At 37.9% G+C, this 21,694-nt stretch overlaps 1 protein-coding gene across 2 annotated transcripts in view; it reads left to right on the top strand.

Annotated features, from left to right (window-relative positions):
- Positions 1–355: 355 nt before the first annotated feature.
- DOK6 (docking protein 6) overlaps positions 356–21,694 on the top strand; it is a 241,205-nt gene continuing 219,866 nt past the window's right edge. The window contains exon 1 of one of the 2 annotated variants that reach the window (XM_048080877.2): positions 356–758. In XM_048080877.2, the coding sequence (XP_047936834.2) occupies positions 693–758 (66 nt within the window). In that variant the 5' untranslated portion in view covers positions 356–692. The remainder of the gene's footprint in view (positions 759–21,694) is intronic. The other variant, XM_048080875.2, reaches the window with a different exon arrangement.

Below are 21,694 nucleotides of genomic sequence, written 5' to 3'. Positions count from 1 at the left end.
GTTTAGTAGTTTAAATCTCTGTGTCATTGAGTTAGTCGTTAGATACCACATTTCAGCGTCTGGCAGGGGGGCACCTTCGTGGCTTCTTGCTCGCCAAAAAGATGCCCTCCCGGGCCGTGTGTCCGCACGGATCCGCCACCCGGGCGGGAGATGTGGCCGCGGCCACAGGCACCCGCCTCCTCCCGCAAAGTCGGCACAACCGGGGCCGAGCGGAGCCGCTGCCCCCTGCCAAACGGCGGCACCACGGCTCGCCCCCCAGACAGGCACCCCCTGCCCCAGCGGCCAGCAGGGCCGGGCTGGGGGCGGGTTGCGCGGCCGCGGCGCCGGGGGCGGTGTCCCCGCTCCGCTCCGCCCGCTGCCCCGCCCGCCGGGCCGCCGCCGGGAGGAGCGGTGCGGAGCGGAGCGGTGCGGGGCCGAGGAACGGTGGAGGAGCCTTACGCGGGCGGGCGGGCGGCCCCCGCCTGGCGCGGAGCAGGGCGGCGAGGAGCGGAGCGCGGCGGCCGCCGCTGTCTGGATGCCAGAGGCACCTCCGGAGCCGGCGGCCGGCGGCACCCGGGAGGGCCCGGGGAAGGAGGAGGAGGAGGAGGAGGAGGCGGCGGCGGCAGCAGCAGCAGCAGCAGCAGCAGCAGCAGCAGCAGCAGCAGAGGAGGAGGACTCCGGGCGCGGAGAGGAGGAAGCAGGCAGCGCTGGCCATGGCCTCCAACTTTAACGATATAGTCAAGCAGGGCTACGTGAAAATCCGCAGCAGGAAGCTGGGGGTGAGTGAGCTCTCTCTTCGCCTGCCCTGCCCGCCGTGGGGGCCTGGGGGGCGGCGGTGCCCCGGACCGGGGCCGGCAGCACGGGGCGCGGCGACCTGCTGCTGCTGTCGCCGCTGCTGCTGTTCCTCCTGCTGCCGCCGCCTCTGCTGCTTGCACTTTGCTCCCTTCTGTAGGGGTCGGTGGGGATGCGCTGCCATTGCACATCGCAGGGAGACGGTTTCTCCCTGCTCGCTGCCCGCCGCATCCCTCCGCCGGCGCCTTCCCGGGGCACGGTCCGCGGGGAGCCTCGCCCCGTCCCTCCGCCCGCCCGGCTTTCACGGCTCGGGCCGGGCGAGCATCCATCCCCCTTCGGGCGTCCCTTCCCCCAGCTGCCCCTCTCCGTGCTGCTTCCAGCGGAGGCTCTGGGGGAGGGAGAGAGGGAGGGAGGCACAGGCAGGATTGTAGAAACTTTGTGCACGGCTCCTTCCTCACCCCCACAACCCTCCCGTCTGGGGAAAGGGATGCCTTCGATCAGGGCGAGGGCTGGAAATATCGGAGGCTCGTAGCGGAGCTAATAACTGAGGAAGGTGGGGAGGCTGGTGCCCGAGGACCTGGGGAGCTGGGAGCGGGTGGGCAGAGGGTGACAGCCGCAAAGATGCAAGGGCAGCTGCAGAAAGTGACAGGATGCGAAACTGGGGGCAGCCTCACAGCTGGCCTTGGTACCCATTGGGATGCTCAGGGAGGCCAAAGATAACACCGCGTTCTCAGGCTGGCCACGGGCACTTTTGCTGATGGGGTACAGCAAGCCTTGGAAAGGCAGCAAAGTTGGAATAGAGTGCATGTGGATAGGCAAGGGCCAGCATCTCCTAAAGTTCAGGCGCTCCCAGGACTCAGCTTTTTAGGCTTTCTTCTGCTCTTTCGGGTGGCGAGAGAAGGCTCCAGGGAGATGGAAGCCCCAAGGCCTCTGCTGCCTTGCACAGCTGCTGATGTTGCCAGTAATCCCAAAAGACCTGGCTCCCTGTGGGCTGGGGATCAAACCTGGTGGAGCTGTGGAGGATGGATGGGGTATGTCTTTTGGGCTCATCCTGTTTTATTTTCTCTGTGTGTGCAGAGAAGTGTAGGGTAAAAAGCACCTGCTTTGCCCTTCAGGAAGTTGGGCTGCCTCCCCCTGCTTTCCCTGAAACCCAGTAGAGAAGGGGCCATGTGAAACCTTCGCTTTCTGTCTCCCCCCACCCCGACCCACAAGTCAAGCAGAGTGAGCTTATCACAGTGCTAATATTTATTTCCTCCTCTTCTCTCCACTCTCCTCCACAGATGCTGTGCTCTGCTTGCAGACACAGCATGCGGGATAGTGGGAGACTAATCATAAATTGACCTTTGGAGCACTTTGCAGCCTTGGCAGGGTTGTTAATTCCAGAAGAACGCTGAAGAGTTTGGTGCGAATCTTTAATAGTGTGGTCTGAATGTTTGAGGGAAGGTGTAAATCCAAAGAGAATGGATGCTCCCATTAATGATTTCTCAACCCAAGAGTTGCTTTATGCATCAGAGTCATGCATTTGTTTATCCGAAGAAACAATTTTTAAGCCTTAGTTTGTTTCTGGCAGTCCTTTGCTTAACCTTTGCTCATTGTGTTTTTCCCCAACTCAGTAATGTTGCTGGATGGGCCCAATACAAAGCAGTGGGATGACGGTTTCACATCACCTTGGTGTTGGTAGTTGGAGGCAGAGTTGATCTATTTGATTTGCAACTCTGTATTTGAAGGTGTCTCAGAGTCCTTTAAATGTGAAATTGTGTATATGCATATCTCTATACATGCAAATACATGTATACCTTTGCGTATAGCGTATGTGCAACAAATGTGGAGTTCATATTACAGCAATTTTGGACAATATTTGCTGACTTCTGAAAATGAAATTGTGAAAGTACTGATATTTCATTTTGGCTCAGCTTAAAGTAGCTTTAAGGCATACATCTGATTTTTTGGGGGCAGAATGAGTAACTGCATTTTTCGGAAGCAAATATTATTTATGGTCAAAAGGATTATTGTACTTGTGCACTAAACAGAAGTAAAACAGTTTGTACAGTGTCTATGGAGAATGTTCTCCTATTGAAGAGGTGTGTGGGGGTGAGAATTCAGACCACACAGCCTCAGGCAGGTGGTAGTATAAGCTTAAATATGTCATATGGGGATGAATAAATCTGTTAACTACAATATAAAATGGATTGTATTTTATAGAAAATAGCATCAAAATTCAAATGAGATGTGATGGTTGAAAGGTATGAATATGTGTGTATATATCCATAGCTAATTGGATTCTGGTGACTGAGTTTCTAAATTAATGCATTTTTTATTCACCAAGTGAAACATTAAAGGTTTGTATTTTTCTCCTTAAATCTATCTCCTAGTCCAGACCTTAATGAATTACACTAGAGCTGTCATAATGTAGGTGAATGCATCAGCTTTCAGGGATATAAATGTCTGTTAACAAATGATTATTTTTAACCTCCAGAAAATATTGAAAGTGGGGAAGGGAGCTATGGGTTCTGCAAACTAAGGGTAAGATCACTTTGTAAATAGACTTATATTTCTTGCTGGTTATGTTTTATACTTATACACTGGGAGTTACGGATTTATTTTTTTTTTGTCATAATAGTCTACATTCTATGAATATTTTGATGTCTCCTGAAAAGTAGATTAGAAATTGGAGAGACAAGGTGACTAATGCCAATTGTAGTGCTAGACTTGGGCAATAAAACTAATTCTAACCTTTAGGCTGGTAGCCAACTCATGATGGAAATTCTTCCAGTGCAGCTTTTATTCTGTCTTGTTTTGTGACTGAGGGAGCCCTGGCTGGGAATCAAAGGGAAAATACTTCAGTATAATGCAACCTGTGAAGTTTTAGGTACAATTGAGTGACATAATACTGTAGAGCAAAAGCCGATAGTGGTTTTTTTTTTTTTTTTTTTTTTGTCTTGGGGTGAATTTTCAGGTAGGATTTGATTTCCCAATAATTTATTTTTCAAAAACCTCAGTTGTAAGGCTTCTTCTGTGTGCCTCCCTTTATTGATCTTGTACTTTGTAAAATAGAAACTCAAGTTTTTGTTTTGTTTTGTTTTTATTATTAAGATGTCACATTTACTTTTGATTTATTATGGCTATGACCTGCAGTAAGTGCACTTGTTACCCTGGCTACCTACTCCCTACATATACTCAAATTAGATTCTTACTATGAGTAAGTGCTGCCTCCAGTCATGGAGGATGGACAAATGTCCATTCTGAATCGAGCAGTCAGGACTTGGAGCTATTTAAGATTAACATCTTAATGTACTGCTGTATATTTTCTGACAGTCTGGCATTTTCTGGCAGACCTCGTTATTCCGATATCTTTACATTGTTTCTTTCAATTTAGGGTTGGATACTCAGCATGTCAAAATGAGGAGCTTTACCAGCCTCTTTGTTTTTGTTAGAAGCTGACATCTGCCTCCACTGGGAATATCATGGTTTCTGCTGTGAAGGTGTTAGGCCACGAAGAAATATCCAGTCAGTTAGACCACTTAGATTATCTCCTTACTTTTGTTAAGCATGGGCTGTGTATAAAACAGCTCTATGGTGCCTTGAAATATGTACTGGAGCCTACGTAATGTTCTCTCTCACGTGTATACTTGTGATGGCTCTATGAAGATGTCATGTATCCTTGAAATTTAGAAATCGTAGTCAGTGACGATGGCTGTAATTAAAACATCTTCTTAAGAGCTAGTTTCCTTGTAGCCTAAAATATGTCTTTCTTTTCAGTATTCTGGCATTCCTGTGCTGTTTGATGTTTTGCTTTTCTCTAATATTACATAAAGGAAATACCTCATTCTTGCAGCCATTACATTTGACCTGTGTGACCCTCTTTTGAAATAAATTTGATTGTAATGTGGTGTGCTGTTTGGATCAGAATAGGTCATTTGTGTAGTGTGGAATATGACTGTGCTGCCTTTGTTCTTTTGGAGTCTTTCATAGTTGTGTTACATTAAAATTCATATGACACAATTTTATACTGTGCTGGCTGTGCTCATAGCTGAAACTTTCCCGTAGCAGATTGGAATCCCTTTGTTGTCTCCTAATAAACTAAGTTGCAAGTATTTCATGCCTAGTTGAAGTGCTGTTTCTTAGAAGGAAAAGTAATTTGATGTCACATTAGGAAGTCTAATTAAAAATGAGTGTTGTGTCACTTCGGTAGTCTTGTTTTGACCCAAATCGACCTTCAAAGTCACAATCTTTTTGTTTGTTTGTTTTCTCATTATTTTTGGCATGCCTTGACCACAGAACAAAAGAATCCCATCTAATGGAAATTTTTACTGAGTTGGTGAATAAAACCTGTTTTTTATGTGTTTCCACATACTGAGTAGAATTATTTCTTCATTGGTTCAACTTATACTCTGCTTCTGCTATCCAAAGAGAAAATTGTACCTGCCAGTCAGTCTCGTTTGAGTAATAAATAACAGGATGCTGTTAGTAATCAAATGAAAAGTTTTACTGTATAAACTCCCCCGCTTTTAACTATACTTTTAAGTCATTACAGGTAGCTTTCTGGAGAGAAGCATAGTGTTTTTTCTTCTGCTGGTAACACTGATTGGCTGAAGACAGGGTTAACAATGTTACAGACGTGAACCTCTGATTGCCGCTTAGTTCCTGTTGAGTGCAGTATATGTTTTAGAAAATCCTAACATTTAATTGGTAATATGTAATATTGATAATAATAATTGATAGGGTGAAGGGATCTGCAAGGACAATCTGTGCCCTAAGTTTGAGGTTATGTTCAGATTGATGACAGTGGCTTTGCAAGTGGGTCGTGATGAATACAGGGGGTAGAACAAGGGTTCTTCATATTCTCTTATACTATAGCAGCTATAAGACAAACAAACAAATGGAAAAGCCCAAGCAAAGAGTGCAGCCTGGAATGGATATCCTTTCCATAGATTATTTTATATTATTACCTATGGCAAATCTGCTTACCCTTTTTTGAAAGCACTGAGAATGGCATTTATAACTACATCATAACATGTGACCTAAACTATGCATTACATCTCATAGCATGAAAATAATTCAAATGAGACTTTAAGAACTTAATTCCTATTTATAATGAATTTATTTTAATTTCAGTAAAGCTCCAGACCTACAGGATTTAGATGCCAGATTCCTTCCATGTAAAGGAGTTCATTTTTCATGCTAGTTCGAGACAAACTAAGATAGGGAATTAAAAGGATTTCACTGTAATCCATTAAGGACGCTAGTCACATTTACTTCTTAATAATGAAAGTATCATTTAAAGTACCAATAATTACTGCTTTCAATACTTTTTTGTGCTATAGTTACATGAATGGTTTTGCAGAATTAAATAGAAAATATATGGATTTCCAATTAGGTTATTATGGAAAGAACAGTCATTTTGAACTTTGGACCAGTTCTTATTGATTAAGCATATTGTGTAGCAAATTGAAAGAAATATCTTTCGGCATTGTAAACAAGGACAAAAAGTCTAACAATTTTTTATGCTAATGCCTGTGTTTAAAGAAACTTATGAGTCAGACTTGTATTAAGTGCTTCTGAGTTGCTGTTTCCCAATTGCTTTTCTTGATGTGCTTTTTCACTTAATTCTCAAGAGGTCTGATAGCCAAATATCTGTAAATTTCATAATGGATGGGCACTTATTTAAACGGACAAATAGTTTCCCTGTGGCAGATAGCATATTGCTTCCTTGTTATCAATGGATTATAAATGCTTCTATTTTTATTCTTGTGTGTAATACCATTAGCCTCAGTTAGATTATACCTTAGCTGTATGAAGACTACAAGAAGAAGTGTTTGTAGACTTGACCTTCCTCCCTTGCATATGTTGAGGTGGTAACATTTTGTTTAGATTTTGTATCTCTTGGGAGATTAAAGCCTTTTTTTTTTTTGGTTTTGTTTTTTGTTTAGTAGTCTGTCATTTTTGTCCTATGGCAGACATCAAAGACCCTGAAGTCAATTTAAAGAAACCCATTAACTTCTATGGCTTTGGTTCAGAATCCAAGAGGGAACGTTAGCTGGATGCATACAACACAAATTTTCTTGTTATAAAATGCCCTTCAAATCCTGCTCAAAGGAGTTGTCCTTTCTCAAATCAGTAATTATGGAAGGAACGTTCTCTATGAATCCTGGAAATACACAAGGAATTATTCATGTCATTACAGTAGTGAGTTTTCTTCCTATTTTTTTTTTTAAATAATCTTGCTTCAAATCATTCATTCAGATTTTTGCAAGCAGTGCAAAATGCTTTATAGCGGTTGCCTGGCAACAACATACTCAGGCAACAGCATATGTGAATCAGTTGTTAGTTATACATTATATATATATATATATAGCGCTATATAGGGAGAATACATTTCAGATAGGTACTAATGAGAAATTTCTGGAAAAAGAAAAAAAAGCATACTATGAAACACTGTTAATTATTTTAAAGACAAATAAAGGTTTTTGTATCTATCATAGCCTCAAAAGTTTGTCTTATAGGTTGTGTAAAAGACCTGCTGGTTGAACTGCTTTTCACAGATGTCATGATATAGTTCATATACTTATATGCAGTCATAGCAAGCAATTCTTTGTTGAAGGTGAAAAATATGTATGGATGCTGATTTATATCCCTCGCTGTTCTTTAAATTAATAATGTGCTCTCAAAGAAAAACTTTACTGTATGCTGTAGCCTTTCAACTCTGTTACATTTAAAATAATAATTGCAAATGCTGTGCTACATGTTGTATTTTTAATCTCTTCAATTTGCATTGCAGCTTTAAGATTCAGTAAGATACTGGTGTTGTATTTTAGTTGTCATTTTGTTGAAAATTTTTTTCTGGATAAAATATATAGTTCAACTCTAAACACTGGGAAATTTCTGAACTGGGGTCAACAAAGGTAAAGAAGGTTAGATCTTATGGAGAAAGTTTGTTTACAGTAGGACAAATTTGCAAACATAGAAGTTGAGAGAAAACAGGACAGAGAGTTGAGAGAAAACTCTTTCTTAACACTTTCCTATCACGTAAATGCTTTCTGTTTTAATGTTATTTATAAATTAATGTTACTTTCAGAATATTCAGAATATATGCCCATGCATCATATCTGAGATGGAAATTTGTGTATTTAGTGCAGCTAGTAAGTGATTTTTAGAAATGAAAGCCTTCTACAATTTGAGATTTCCAGTTACTGAGGCTTTCAGATGGTATGAAAATTGAATCTGCTGACTCCAGGAATACTTTCACTGATTAGGGTAGGCAGTCTTTCTCAAAAAGCTGGGACTAGAACTGTGAAGAGTTTTGCAGATGAATGCTAATATTGAGTTCTACTTTGAAATTATGGAAGAAAAAATAATGCAATCTGTAATGTTCTGATGAAATATCTTTCTTTTCAGTGAACCCTACTACCAAAAAAGTCTTCCATATTGCATCTTTTTAATAATAGTAATATGTCAAGTGCTGTCCTACTGAGAGGTCACAAGATCATGCAAATGGAGCCTCACTGTGTGTAAAGTGTGTAAAATCTTTTAAAAGATTTTAAAAGATTGCTCTTCTCTCTGCTGTTCAGCTGCCTCACTGTCCCTCATCATCCCGTTTGCCTGGATGGAAGTTTGAGAAGTTTTGGTGTTGGTCAGGAATTAAAAACAGCATTTTCTCCAGCACCTGGAGAAAAAAGATACAGACTACTGTGCTGGGTCTGGCTGGGATGGAGTTAACTTTCCCTGCAGCAGCTCGTACAGTACTGTGCTCTGCACTTGTAGCCAGAACAGCATTGGTATCAGACCAGTGTTTTGTCTTTTGCTGTACAATATTAGCACAGCATCAGGACTCCCTCCAACCCCCCAAGAGCCATAAGGCTGGGGGTGGGCAAGTGATGGGGAGGGGACATCACTAGGGCAGCTGACCTAAACCAACCAAAGGGATATTCCATACCATATGATGTCACTCAGCGATAAAAGGTGTGGAAGAGGAAGGAGAGGGAGGTCTCTTGTGGAAGAGTCTGTCCTCCCGAACAACCGCTACACATATTGAGGCCCTGCTTCCCAGAACATGGCCGGACGTCACTCGTTGATGGGAAGTAGAGAGTAATTGCTTTTCTCTCTGTGCTTCCACATGTCTTGGTGTTTTTTGTTTGTTTGTTTTTGTTTTGTTTTGTTTGTTTGTTTTTCCCCCTCTTTCTCTTCCCTTTAATTAAATCATCCTTATCTCAAACCTTGAGCCCTTTGTGTCATATTTTCTCCCCCTTCCCCTTTGAGAGAGCAGCTGTGTTGGAGCTTGGCTGCCCACTGGAGTAAAACCACAACTACCTTCCTCCTGAAGGTACAACTCTTCAGCTTGTTTCTCTAACTTTTTCATTACAAAAGGAAATACTAGCAAAGTTTAATATCAAAGGTTTTTCATTGTGGTATAAACAAATTAGAACCAATATTGAGCAGGAAGCTCATCTTAGTTCTAATGCTTTCTGCTTTTTGTTGTTATGGTATATTTTTTTAGACACTTGCTCCAAGGTACTCTGTGCTTAAACCCAGTTGGTGCATTCTCTGTTTTCATGAAAACATTTTTTTTTTTTCCAACAAAGAGAAAATAATATATGAAGTCATACAAAATAATAACAAAAAAGGGTTTTCTGAAGAAGTAGTCATAATTATTGTTTTCATCTCCTGGAAAGAGGAGACTACATTTGTGGATGGCATTTAGATGTTATGATAATTTATTATAATTACTATTTTTATTTATCTAACTAGTTGTAGAGAATACAGTCTGATAAAGTGTTTACTTGATATAGTAGATGTATTATGTAGCTCAAGTGTGATGAGAGAATATGAAAAAATACAATATGTGAGGCCTCACTAAGGAAGGAGAAAACTTCCATTTTAACTGAAGTTGAATTACTAAATTATTAATCACTAGGTTAGTATGCTAATAATAAGGTACTTTCAAATTAAACCATTTTGCTGATGGAAAGTAATTTTTGTTGATGTAGTTAGAATAGTAGTCTTTCTCCGAATGATAATTATTTTTCTTCTTGAAACTGTACTGTCAAACTGTTCCTATGAATACCTCAGTGAGACGAACTTTCCGTAGGAGAACAGAAAAAGAACTGTGTTTTTGGTACAGTAAAAGCAAGCTATAGCTGTTCAGTTCATGGTCTTTTCAGTTGCTAAACACGATCAGATCACTCTGAGTTCTGTAGCAGTCAGTGAAGGTCCTCAGCTTCTCATGGAGTCTAATTCTTAATGAATGTAAATTTTGCCATTGATTATGTGAGGCAAAACACATTAGTCATATTTTGTATTCTAATATTAATGATTTTTGCTTCTAAGTTGCTTACTTAAAACAGTGTTTACTTACTGTCTAAGGAAGATTGAGACTTTTCACTTGGGGTGACGTATGTTTCATATCTGAGAATAGATTTCTTGACTTCTGAGTATCAAAGATGTATTTAATGCTTAGTATTATTACTTTAAGATACATTTTTTTGAACTCCATCTATATATATTGTTACTGATAACCCTAAAAAGACTGAGACTTACAGAGATGCAAGTGGAAGAAGAAAAACTTTTTATAAGCAAGCTGTTTTTTGCTTTTCAGGAGACTTTTTTTTTTTTAATCTATATATATGCATATATAAAAGAACAACAATATCCTAACAATATATATAGAAGGGTAATTTTCCGTAATTGTAGCAAGAACTGTAGTAAAGAATATTTTTTTCTATAGTCCTTGTATCTGAAATTGCAATAGGGTTTTTGGAGCTGTTTGCACTGTTAATGAAATAACCTCTTTCTAGAAGACAGAAATCTTCATGCTTACATATTGGATTGTGTGTGAGAGGAGTTAAATTTTAGTCTTTTTCAGAGATATGATTTGTAATCTTGAGCACTTTGATTCATTCCAGCCTTATTCTCAATTATACTAAGCCGAGTGTACACTGCATACATTAAATTTAAAGCTGAATTAAGGCCCCTGATACTGCCAGCAGAGTGAAGAATCCTATTAGCGTAAATGGGAAACAGGCTTTCTTTGCTTAAGTTTTCTATCTGTAATGAGTATAATTTCTCTTCTTCCAGCACTTCCTTATTTTGTTTGCTTAACCTATAAACTCTTGATAGATCTTATTTATATATGTAGATTGGCTCACACTGATCATGGCAAAAACCTGTTTGATGTTACCATGGTATAGAAAATGTCAGAATAACTTGAAATTTATTTTTAATAGTGTGAATCACAATGACAGAATGGTTGAGGTTGGAAAGGATCTCTGGAGGTCATCTGGTCCAACCCCCTGCTCATGCAGGAGCACTGTTGGTTTGAAAATATATTTAATTTAATTATTCTTTAAAATGTCTCTTTTTACAGTCAGGATTTGTTCAAGTGGCTGAGTGGTTTTTGTTTGTTTGTTTTTAGTATGGATTTTTTTTTTTCTCAGATCTTGTTGATACAAACCATTGCTCATCAATTTTCATCTTAGAAACAGGTGTCAATGACAGCAAGGCAAGGAGGTCTAAAGCTGGTAACTCCAATAGGAATTCTGTCTCTCCTGATTTATTTGACACACAGCTGTAGCACAAAATCTGAAGTCCTGACTAGTTTCACTTTTAAAAGTAGATATCACTGAAAATGTTAAAAGTACAATTATTCATATGTTAACTGGCAGAACAATTCTGAAAGCTGAATCTAGTCCATGAGGCAATTCCATAACTGCTAGGGTTACTGATCTGCAATTTCAAATGTAAATGTGTGACCTCAGACATGAATAAATTAGCAATATTTGTTAAATGTATATGACACAGAATGGAACAGCCTCATTTAAAGGTGGGGTTAATGGTATTCTTACATTATCTTTATCCTTTGCTAGTGTAGTGGTCAGACATTAGATACACAGATTTTCTCATCTTTAAATTTTATTAGTTGCATATTTTTCCACAAAACAGTTTGAAAAACTTATACCCTCCAGGTTTATGTGAAGCTTTCTACTTAGTAATACTAATACCTAACCTAAATTGTACATTTCACCCATAAATATCTTGGAGCTCAGCACAGGGAGATTATATTTGTATATTGCATAGAGGTAGGTCTGTGGGACTACATACAGTTTGTGGGATGAATCAGTTGAGTCTACTTGCAGAAGTGCCAAATACTTTGACTCTTAAGGAAATCTATCTACACAATTATAGAATAAAAAAGCAATTGCAGAATTGTTTAATGGAAACAACTACAAAAGAGATTAAAAAAAAAAAATGTTCAATTTATAGTTCATCCAGAATAGTAATGCCAACATGAGCCCTTCTGAGAGAAGCATTGTAATAGCCAATGTTATAGGGTAATAGCCAGTGTTAAGGGTACTGGTTTGCCTTTAATCAAAAAAAAAAAAAATAAAAATATCTTTCTTCAGCCTTCTGAAATCCCTGAAAGATTTGTATTCTCTTCAGTGGGTCTTAGTTCAAAGCAAAAGATTGAAAGGATACTAGGTAGCTTTTGCTAATATGGTGCATGTTGATTGAATATACTCAGGCTTATGCAGAGTCATCACAATTAGGTAGTAAGGTGTTTAATGAAACCCAGTTCCTTCATCTTATTACATTTTTCCAGTTTTTGAATAATCCTGATTTTTTTTTTTAATTTTATTTTTTTAATAGTGAAAATTCTAATGTAGACCCATCCCAGGATAGAAAAACAGAAAGGAAACTGTTAGAAATAGGCAAAAAGCCTCCTTTTTGCTGTAAAACAAATATGCAGTTGAACTAGATCAGCTGTTTCTGGCCTGTGTAATTCTTTCATTAAATCTCATTATTCTGTATAGGTGCACTTTTAATTGCTTCTAGCAAGTGGTAAGATCAAACTTTTTTTGCATGAAAAGCTGTGCAATGGGAAAAAAAAATCTCTGCAGTAAATCTACATTTACATCTAAAACTTAGCAAGGGTGAATTAGTGACAGTGAGATTTACAAAACAGAGTAAAAAATTTTAAGATCCGACTTCATGTACTAGACCAGAATTTCTGACAGCAGTTATTTCTGATAATGACCTATAGCAGAAGGAATAAGGAGCAACAGCAAGCAAGCTGACTTCTCTATTCTGATGTCTTTGAAGAAAAACAGGAATAGAATTATTTTTATGGTCTCAGGGTCCTTAGTAAAGCTAAAGATTCTGCAGTTTCTAGAAGACAAAATGGGTAAGTTAACGCAAAGACTGGATTTCTAGAATAAAAGCCATTGCATGGTACAGGACTTGCCTCAGACCCAGAGGCCGAACAGGGTATTGCGAGATCACTGAAGATTTAGCCTTGGTGAACCCAGAGGCTAGATACATTTCAAAATGTTTCTGGAACTGTATTTTCCAGAACTCTTGATGCCAGAAAACAATTTTTGCCTGTGATCTTTTCTTTTTGCCTCTGAACAAACAAATCAGTCATTTCTGCAGTTTCGGTATAATACTATTCCAAAGCTTATACTCATTTCTTCTAAAAAGAAATATTCCAGGTGAATGTCTCCTCCACTGCAATATGAACAAAATTGTTTAAAATTGTAGTGAGATGATACCTGTTCTTCAATTTTTTTTCCTTTTTTTTTCCACCTCTGTCTAACCTGAAACATTACCTAGACCAGTCTGTAGATAAATAATTGATCTTCTTATAGCAATGCTAACAATTTTCTGTAATCAGGAAATTACACAAACACACTTCTGAATATACTTAACTGATTTACCTGTACCAATTAAAAAGGCTTCAGCTAATGGGCCAAACGTACTTGTGAGTAGAAAAACATATGTAGAAGAAGCCTCCTTCAGTATATGTCAGGATTTCCAGTCCAGGAGAATGCTGATTTTTACTGACCTGAACTAACCCACAGCTGTGCTCTTGCTGATACTCATGGCTGAATTGAATGTACAATGGATGACCTGAGTTAAACCAAGATATTTGGAGTGGGAAATGTTACTTTCTGCTTCTTTGAAGTCAACTTTAGAGAACTGTAAAGCAAAACTGCTCCCTGTGTAACTCTTAGGATGGTCATGACTGAAATAGTGAAAATGGAAAAAGCTAAATGAGCGATACCTGATCATGTAGAGTTCATTAATTTTTACTTATTAATAATATCTGTTGGGAAAATTAGGCTTGCAGTGATACTTACATACCAATACAGAGGAAAGGCATTTGTGAAAAAGGGCCAAATCTGCCCTTGACTGTGCAAGTATCCCTGAAAGTGTTGCAGGTTGTATGTGCCAGCCACAGGGTTTACCATAGAGGTGAAAGTTTTGGTCAAGTTTTATTCAATCCTTTGTTGCAGCCATTTCATAAAGTAAAGTTCTATCAATCCCAGAAAATGTCATTATAAATTAAGCTGAATAGAGCAGTTCATCATTTTCAGTATTCTCTTTCTAGGTAAGTAGATAACTATTTTTAAGAAAGTATTACTAAATGAGATTTTTTTTTTTTTTTTTTTTAAGAATCAGGAAGGTTAAAAAACTTAATTTCTGAAACCAAAAATTGAAATGCTTGTGTGTTATTTCGTCCTCAGGACGAGATGCCTTAGCCATAGGCCTTTAATCCTTGTGCCCTAGTTACAGCAATTAGGGTTCATGAAATATAAATTTCATTGCATACGCATCCTGTTTTTTTTTTTCTTGTGTTTCAAAATCAGTCTGAAATATTAATGATCACATTAAATGCACTCTATTATATGAATTGCTGCTACTACTGCGTTCTAGTTATCCTCATAGATGCGGTGAATGACATTTTCTAACATTTAAACTTAAATGTGTATTCTCCTGTTGAAGGAAATCTGACTTTAGTAATATGGTTTCTTGTAGACCTGTCTCTTTACCTGCATTTAAGTAAAAGTGCTGAAGATGTTTAACTTTCTGGAAGACCACATTTCTGATTTGTTCACAATTTATAGTGCAACACTATGCTGAGGAGAATGGAAATGCCAAACAAAGTTGTAGTCCCTTCCTGGAAGAGCTGAAAATGTTAATCTGAAATGTTAAAGCTCTCCAAAGCCTGATGTTATTTTTTTCACTGAAAGATTTGTCTCCATCTAAATTTACCAGCCATTTCTGCCTATCATGTCTTTGTAGATGTATTTCTAAAGCTTAATCATAAAAGTTCCTTTCTCCCCCCAGATTGGTGAATAAACAGACACTGACGTGAATCAAGTCACCATCAGAGCATTTGCATTACATGGTTTTGTTGGGATCAGGGAAAGCACTTGTAGGGCATGAGGGTACAAACAGAGGTAGAAAATGTTTTTTTTAGATATTTGAAAACTGAAGGCAATGAAAACATGGTGTTTGTTTGTTTGTTTTTCAAGTTGTATGTATATCAATAGGTATAGTGATGGATGGATTGCACTTCACTTATATAAGCACTGAAAGCTCCCAAATGACAAATTCACAGCCTTGGGAGGGGGCTTGTTTTGTTTTTTTTTATTAGGCCAAGGCATATGTCACTATAAAACAACTATATCTACTTTAATGTGGTCAGGGAAGAGGCACTTAGCTGTTCTTCTGCAAGAGGAATGAGTTAATAAACCCAATGCACAATCTGTTTCTGCTGTAGCTCTTGGCACACAGCAGCCCTAATTGGTTGAAGCTATTGAGGCCTTAATTGCTGATTTTGCAGTACTGCCATGTTTACTGATAAGGTTTAATGCAAGCTAAAATTTGTTAACTAGAGAGAAACAGTCACACTTGTACCAAGAGTGTGAGGACAAACAGCAGACTTTGCTGTAATACTGAATGACAATGAAGTATTTCAGCATGTGGCATTGTTAAATTTCCTGTTTCAGGCTATTGAAATACCTTTCTTTGAGCAGAAGAGCAGGAAAATGTTTCTGGGTTAGACGTTATGCAGCTGTTACTGAAATAAGTCTATAGTGGGTGTGATAGCTGGATGTTTTCTTTACTGATTCACATGACTTTCAACTATCTTTTTTTTTTTTTCTCCTGGAGGAAGACCGACAAAACTCTTAGATTTGCACTGAGTCAGGAGGTCTGGGATTCAACTGAGTATATAAAAGGAGAAACTCCAGTTGTGCCTGCCTGGCTAAGATCCTCTGCATCAATAATTTTATCTTCCTGATACCATAATTTTGGCTTAATATCAAAATTTATTCATTAAGCTGTGGTTTCATTCAGATTTCTGAATATGACAGAAACCTCACTGTCTGCTAAAGAGAATGCTGTTGTATTTAAATGTTTAAAAGCTTAGCTCTTGGAATGAGATATCTTTATGTATATTTTTAATGCAGTATTATTGCAGTATAATACAGGAACATTTAAGCTACTAACCTGCTCTTTCATTTCTGAATTATATCTTAAAATCATTTTTACTCATGTGAATTTTATATAATAGTAATAAAAATACCAAGTAATGTTACAATATGGTTGTTTATGTCCCAAAAGCTTAATAGAAAAATAAATGTTTTGTACTTAGCATAATAGTCTGGAAGTGCCAGTTTTATGTGTTTTGGCATGTTTTTTGTATACTGGATGCATAGCTTAGAGTAGAGGAAAAGGTAAGATATTAGCTGAGTGAAAAGCAGATGCTATTGGAAACTCCAGATGAGTTTTTGTCTTCATGTCTGAAAAATACGTGACTCTGTATTCAGAGAGGTTTTGTGCATGCGTGTGATTTAAGATCTATTTCATTTTGTTACGGAACCATATCTTGAGTGTATTATGTAAGCTATATATATCATCTCACACAGTTCAGAAGATATATATTAATCTACACAACTAAATGTGTACAGAAGAGCAGATAGCTGAAGGACCTAATAGGGGTTTAATCCATTATTTATTAATGCTCAGAAGATGAGAAATAGGGCATGTTCTTTAAATGTAATAAGGCAACTAATAGCAATTATTATTATTATTTTGTTTCTATGCAGTTTAAAGCAAAATTGTATCCAATTCTGCTTGCAGACTTAAGACTCTATGTCAAATTAACATAATAGGTATTTATTTCAATTAATGGTCTACATTGATTGTAGATTTTCTTTGACTAATTTTGGTTCAAGTATTCATTAAGTTGTAATTCCATGTAGGTCTAAGATGGTTTAAAGTGTTATATACTGTATTAGGTGGTGTTTTAGATATGTAACAGGGCATTCTTTCTATTTTCTTGTAATATAGAGAAGTGGTGGGTTTTGAATTTCTTCAGCACTCTACATCCTCTGTAGTAGTCCATCATGTTGAGTATTTCTAGCCCTGAAAGGCTGACAAAAAATAATACGACTTTCATCAGCAAGATAATTCTTAAGCAAGACTTATCTTCTTGTGGTGTGGGTTAGTCCTGGCAGGCAGCTTAGCACCACCCAGGTGCTCTCTCATTCTCCCCATATGAGATGGAGGGGAGGATCGGAAAGGTAAAAGTGCAAGTGAGATAAAGACAGTTTACCAAGTAAAGCAAAAGCCATGTGCTCAAGCAAGGCAAAGAAGGAATTAATTTGCTACTTCCCATTGGCAGAGAGGTGTTCAGCCACTTCCAGGAAAGCAGGGCTTAACACACATAATGGTTTCTTGGGAAGACAGACACCATCACTCTGAATGTCTCCCCCTTCCTCCTCCTTTACCTCAGCATTTATTGCTGAGCATGACACAATATAATGTGGGATATTTGTAAGGCCAGCCTGGGCCAGCTGTCCTGGCTATGTCATCTCCCAGCTCCTGGTGCACCCCCAGCCTCCTCGCTGGCCGGGCAGCATGAGGAACAGAAAAGGCCTTGGCTCTGTGTAAGCACTGCTCTGCAGCAACTGAAAGATCAATGCCTTATCACCACTATCTTCATCAAAAACCCAAACCACAGCATTGTGTGAGCCTCTACAGAAAAAATAACTCTGTCCCAACCAAAATCGTGACACCATACATGAGATGCTCTCCAAACCCAAGTCAAGAATGTCTGTATCTCTCTCTGCATTTAAAAATCTATGAGGTTTGCAAGTCCTGCTCATACGAATGTCCTTTCCTCTTGCCAAACTACTCAGCAAACTCATGTGGTTATCCATAGAATATACAGTGTGTTTTTCTTATTTATTTATGTAAGCAATGTGATTCAGAACCTTTTATTAACTATTATTCTATAATCCACAGATGTGGAAAAATATACCTTAATCATGTTGATTTTATTAAAATTTGAACAGTAAGATATTTCTAAGAAGAGTTACAGAAATTGCAAAATATTTGGCAGTACCACAGTTATGCGGTCTCTTTATCTATTTATGTACTTCACTGTGGGTTAAAATTAATTTCTGTTGCCAAGAAACGGTTATCAAAATGTATCTGTTCTGTTAACATAAAAATATGGTCTTCAGTCAAATAGTAATGACAGCAAAATCATGAACTTTCCTCCTCCACCTTTTCCTTTCACTTCACTGAAGTGTGAAACAAAAATTATAAAACAATAAGTTTTTAATAAGAAAAACTGGGAAACAAACTGCTATGTTCTTGACCCAGGTAACACTGCAGAAATATTAACTCTTGTATTTCCTTACAATTTAATCAGGATGTGCATGTTGACAATATAATGCTTGTAGTTTTAAATTTAGTATTTTACCAATAACTTTAATACTATATCTTACTGTATGAACTTTTTGCAGTAAATCACATACATAGTAACTATACTATATAGTGCTTTACTCTTAGTGGTCATCTAGTTTGTTTCATCTCCTGTTCCAATTCTTCTTTTATTTGACACCTTCTTCCCATTATATTTTAAGCAAAGATAAGGAATTAAAATACTATAAGTAGAGAATAAGACTTTAGAAGCACAGAACATTTTTTTTTTTTATCTTCACATAGTGTATATTAGGACAGACATGGTATTTTTACTGCCTGCCGTTGCACTGGGTTGCAGTAATAGTCCAGCCAAGAAAAAATAAGATATAAGAATTCAAATCTTTTATCTTACTAGCAAATCAAGCTTCTGAAATACACAATTTGTATTTTATATGCAGTAAACATTGTGGAATAAGGGATGATATTTATTGCTGACTATTGTATTATTTTTTACAAAGAACACTACTGTGGCAAAATCAAAATGTTAATTTTACAGTAGACAGAAGGCACTTACATTTAAAGCTTGAAGCACCAACCAGAAAGTGTTAAATGCACTAAACCAGACTTTATCCTATGTTGTAACCTTTGTGAATCTTAAGAGCATGAAAAAAAAAGTGTGTGAGACTCACTTTGTCTAAATAAATGGCTCTGAAGATTTAAAAGAATCAAATTGTAACTGTGCATTACTAAACTGAATCTGTCCAGAGGTGGTATACAGTTTTATCAGGAGTTAGCAAATTGCAGAATGGTAATTACTTTTTTCCAGTAATTATATGCTCCTTATATAGGCTTTTTGCGTACTCTGAAATCAACAAAGGAATAATTTGTTGTTACTCCTTTCTTCTCTTTAATCAGTAGATGGCTCTACCAAGCTACTGTAACGTGTTCTGGTCATGGTGGTTGCATTTTATTGAGGGCATTGGGATGATCTGAGTAGGTAGTTGAGGTGTTTGCAAATGGAGGAGGGTCTTCATAGGTTTGTTTTGTTTTCTTTTCTTCTTCTTCCATATAAATTAGGAAGAAAGAGCTTGTGTCCAATGCAAATCAGTAATGACTGCACTTAAGTTTTGCATTCATCTGTGGTTAAGTTTTGCATTCATATGTGGTTAACTAAGTCATGTCCTAAGTCAGATCATACTCTCTGATTTTGAATATGTTCACAGCAAAATATCGACCAAAAAGAATTTCCTGCTTTAAAAAGCAATAAGCTAAACAATATAATTTGAACAGAATAATAATAAAGATAGCAACTGCTCCCCTCCCCCATGCTATTTTCATGCCTCTATTCCTGTTAATTCCTTAATTTCTTTTGAAAATTTTCCTTTTAGTGATTGTCCAGTGTATTCTGTATTATTTCTTCCTGACATTCGGTAACAGTAAAGAGAATCAATGATAACTTGTATTCATTTCTATTATATACAGTAATATACAGGGAAGACATCAGATGTGATGTTAGAAAATGAAACATAGACTAGACTGGCTTCTGCTGACGAGCTTGACTTTGTAATTTGGTAGGTGGTCTTCTTCTAAAGTATACATTGTAATTTAGTATTACTATATGCTGGTTTATTTTCCTTAAATAAGAATTATTAAAGGGAATATATCCCCTAACTATGGGGAATCAAATGCTTTTTTTTCAGTTTCATCAAAAAGAAGTCATAAAACATGGAGGGGAAAAAAAAAAAGTACTGAAAATTCCTACTACCCCAGGGGAATTCCCCCAGATGTTCTGTGGATGAATACACACAATTTGGGAAATAAAAATTAAATAAATAATTTTTAAAAGAGAGCTAAAATGAAGGAACAGTTTGTCTCCATAGTTGCAGTTTCCTCTTACAACTCTTTGATGCATCATAAATGCAACAAGCATGACCATTAACTTGATTCACTCTATTTCCCAATACGTTCTCACTGCTCTGGAGGGAGGTTTGGGACTGTGCTGAACAAGCAGAAAGTAGACAGGGTAAAACAGAAGTAAACAGTTGCGGTGAACAAATGAAGGAGACTTTGGAACCAGTGAATTTAATATATGGAAAACATTTTCTAAATGAGAAACAAAGGAACATATTTTCTGTGGCTATAATTGCAGCTTATAGTTTCTAGTATTGCTGCACTTGTTCTAATAGAAAAGTTAGCCCACAGTTCTCAGTGCCGTTGTGTAGCAGGGTTATTTCTGCAGGACAGAAAGTCCCATGTAATTTCTTATGGTGAGAATGATTAATTAGAGATTAATGTGACATCATGTACAAATGTGATAATAGATAAGCTGCAAAGCTGTAGTATAGTGGTTTAAATTTAAAGTCTTTGGCTGTATCTTTGGCTTTTATTTTCTTGCAGCTGCAGTGGTTAATAATCTTATCTCTGCGACTAGAAAAAAATGAGCTGTGAAATTTCAGATGCTTGACTGGTTACGTCTGAAAATATATCTAAACACGTGATGTCAGTTCTTGTTTTTAAGGAAGATAAAGCAAACCTGGGACCATCCAGTTCAATGATGCTAATCATACGTGGCCAAGATAGATATAAAAGAAAAAGAGTGGGGAAGATGGGTTCATGCTTTACTTTGAGGTTTTGGTGGGCTCTTTATTACCTACACTAAGGCAATTCAACAGACATCTGTGATTAATAATAGAAAATAAGCAGCTACATTTTGTGTTTTACAGTCTCAAACTCTGAACCTTTTCTGTCTTAAGCATCTGCTGTCAGTGATGTTGAGTCAGCAGCTTGTTTCAATTCAAGTATTCTAAACTCTGAAAATTACTATTCTGCTTTTGTTTGCCCTACAAAGGCAATTCTGTCAGAATACTATTCTTTTGTTTTACCTCCGATCTGCACCTTTTTCTCTGTTGAAAACCTAGGCTTGTGTCTTCAAGGATTTAATTTCAGTCCAAGGTTTCACGACTCTGGATTTACCAAGCCTTGCTGGCAGCTGGGAAGATTGCGTTTGGCAGTATAACCATTTTCCTAGGAGCTCAAAGAATGCCAGCTCACTGTTCAAGCTTTGCTCTTGGCTATTATCTTCTCTAACAGAGACCTGGAAAACTAGCTGGTTAAGATCATGCTTCTTTTGCTTTCATCCCTAAACAGCCATAATACTACCTTTTGACGGTGATGTAAATTCCCTTATGGGAGAACAAATTGAGGGGATACACAAATTACAACCAATATAACTTAGAACACCTTTTATTCTTTAAGTTATTATTATTAAGAAAATCAAGCCATTATTATTGATAACAGAGAATAATTCACAGAACATGTTTACTGATTTGCTTACACAGAGTACTTATGCACCTGCTTGTAGTTCCTTTGCATGGCTAACGGTGCAAATATTTTTGTATAGCCTGAAGCAGAGTGCTTCCTTGGCATGCCA

Source organism: Anser cygnoides, chromosome 2, assembly GCF_040182565.1.
Source record: "Anser cygnoides isolate HZ-2024a breed goose chromosome 2, Taihu_goose_T2T_genome, whole genome shotgun sequence".
Lineage (NCBI taxonomy): Eukaryota > Metazoa > Chordata > Aves > Anseriformes > Anatidae > Anser > Anser cygnoides.
Note: the sequence above shows the minus strand (reverse complement) of the source record. Positions and strands in the feature narration are given on the sequence as shown.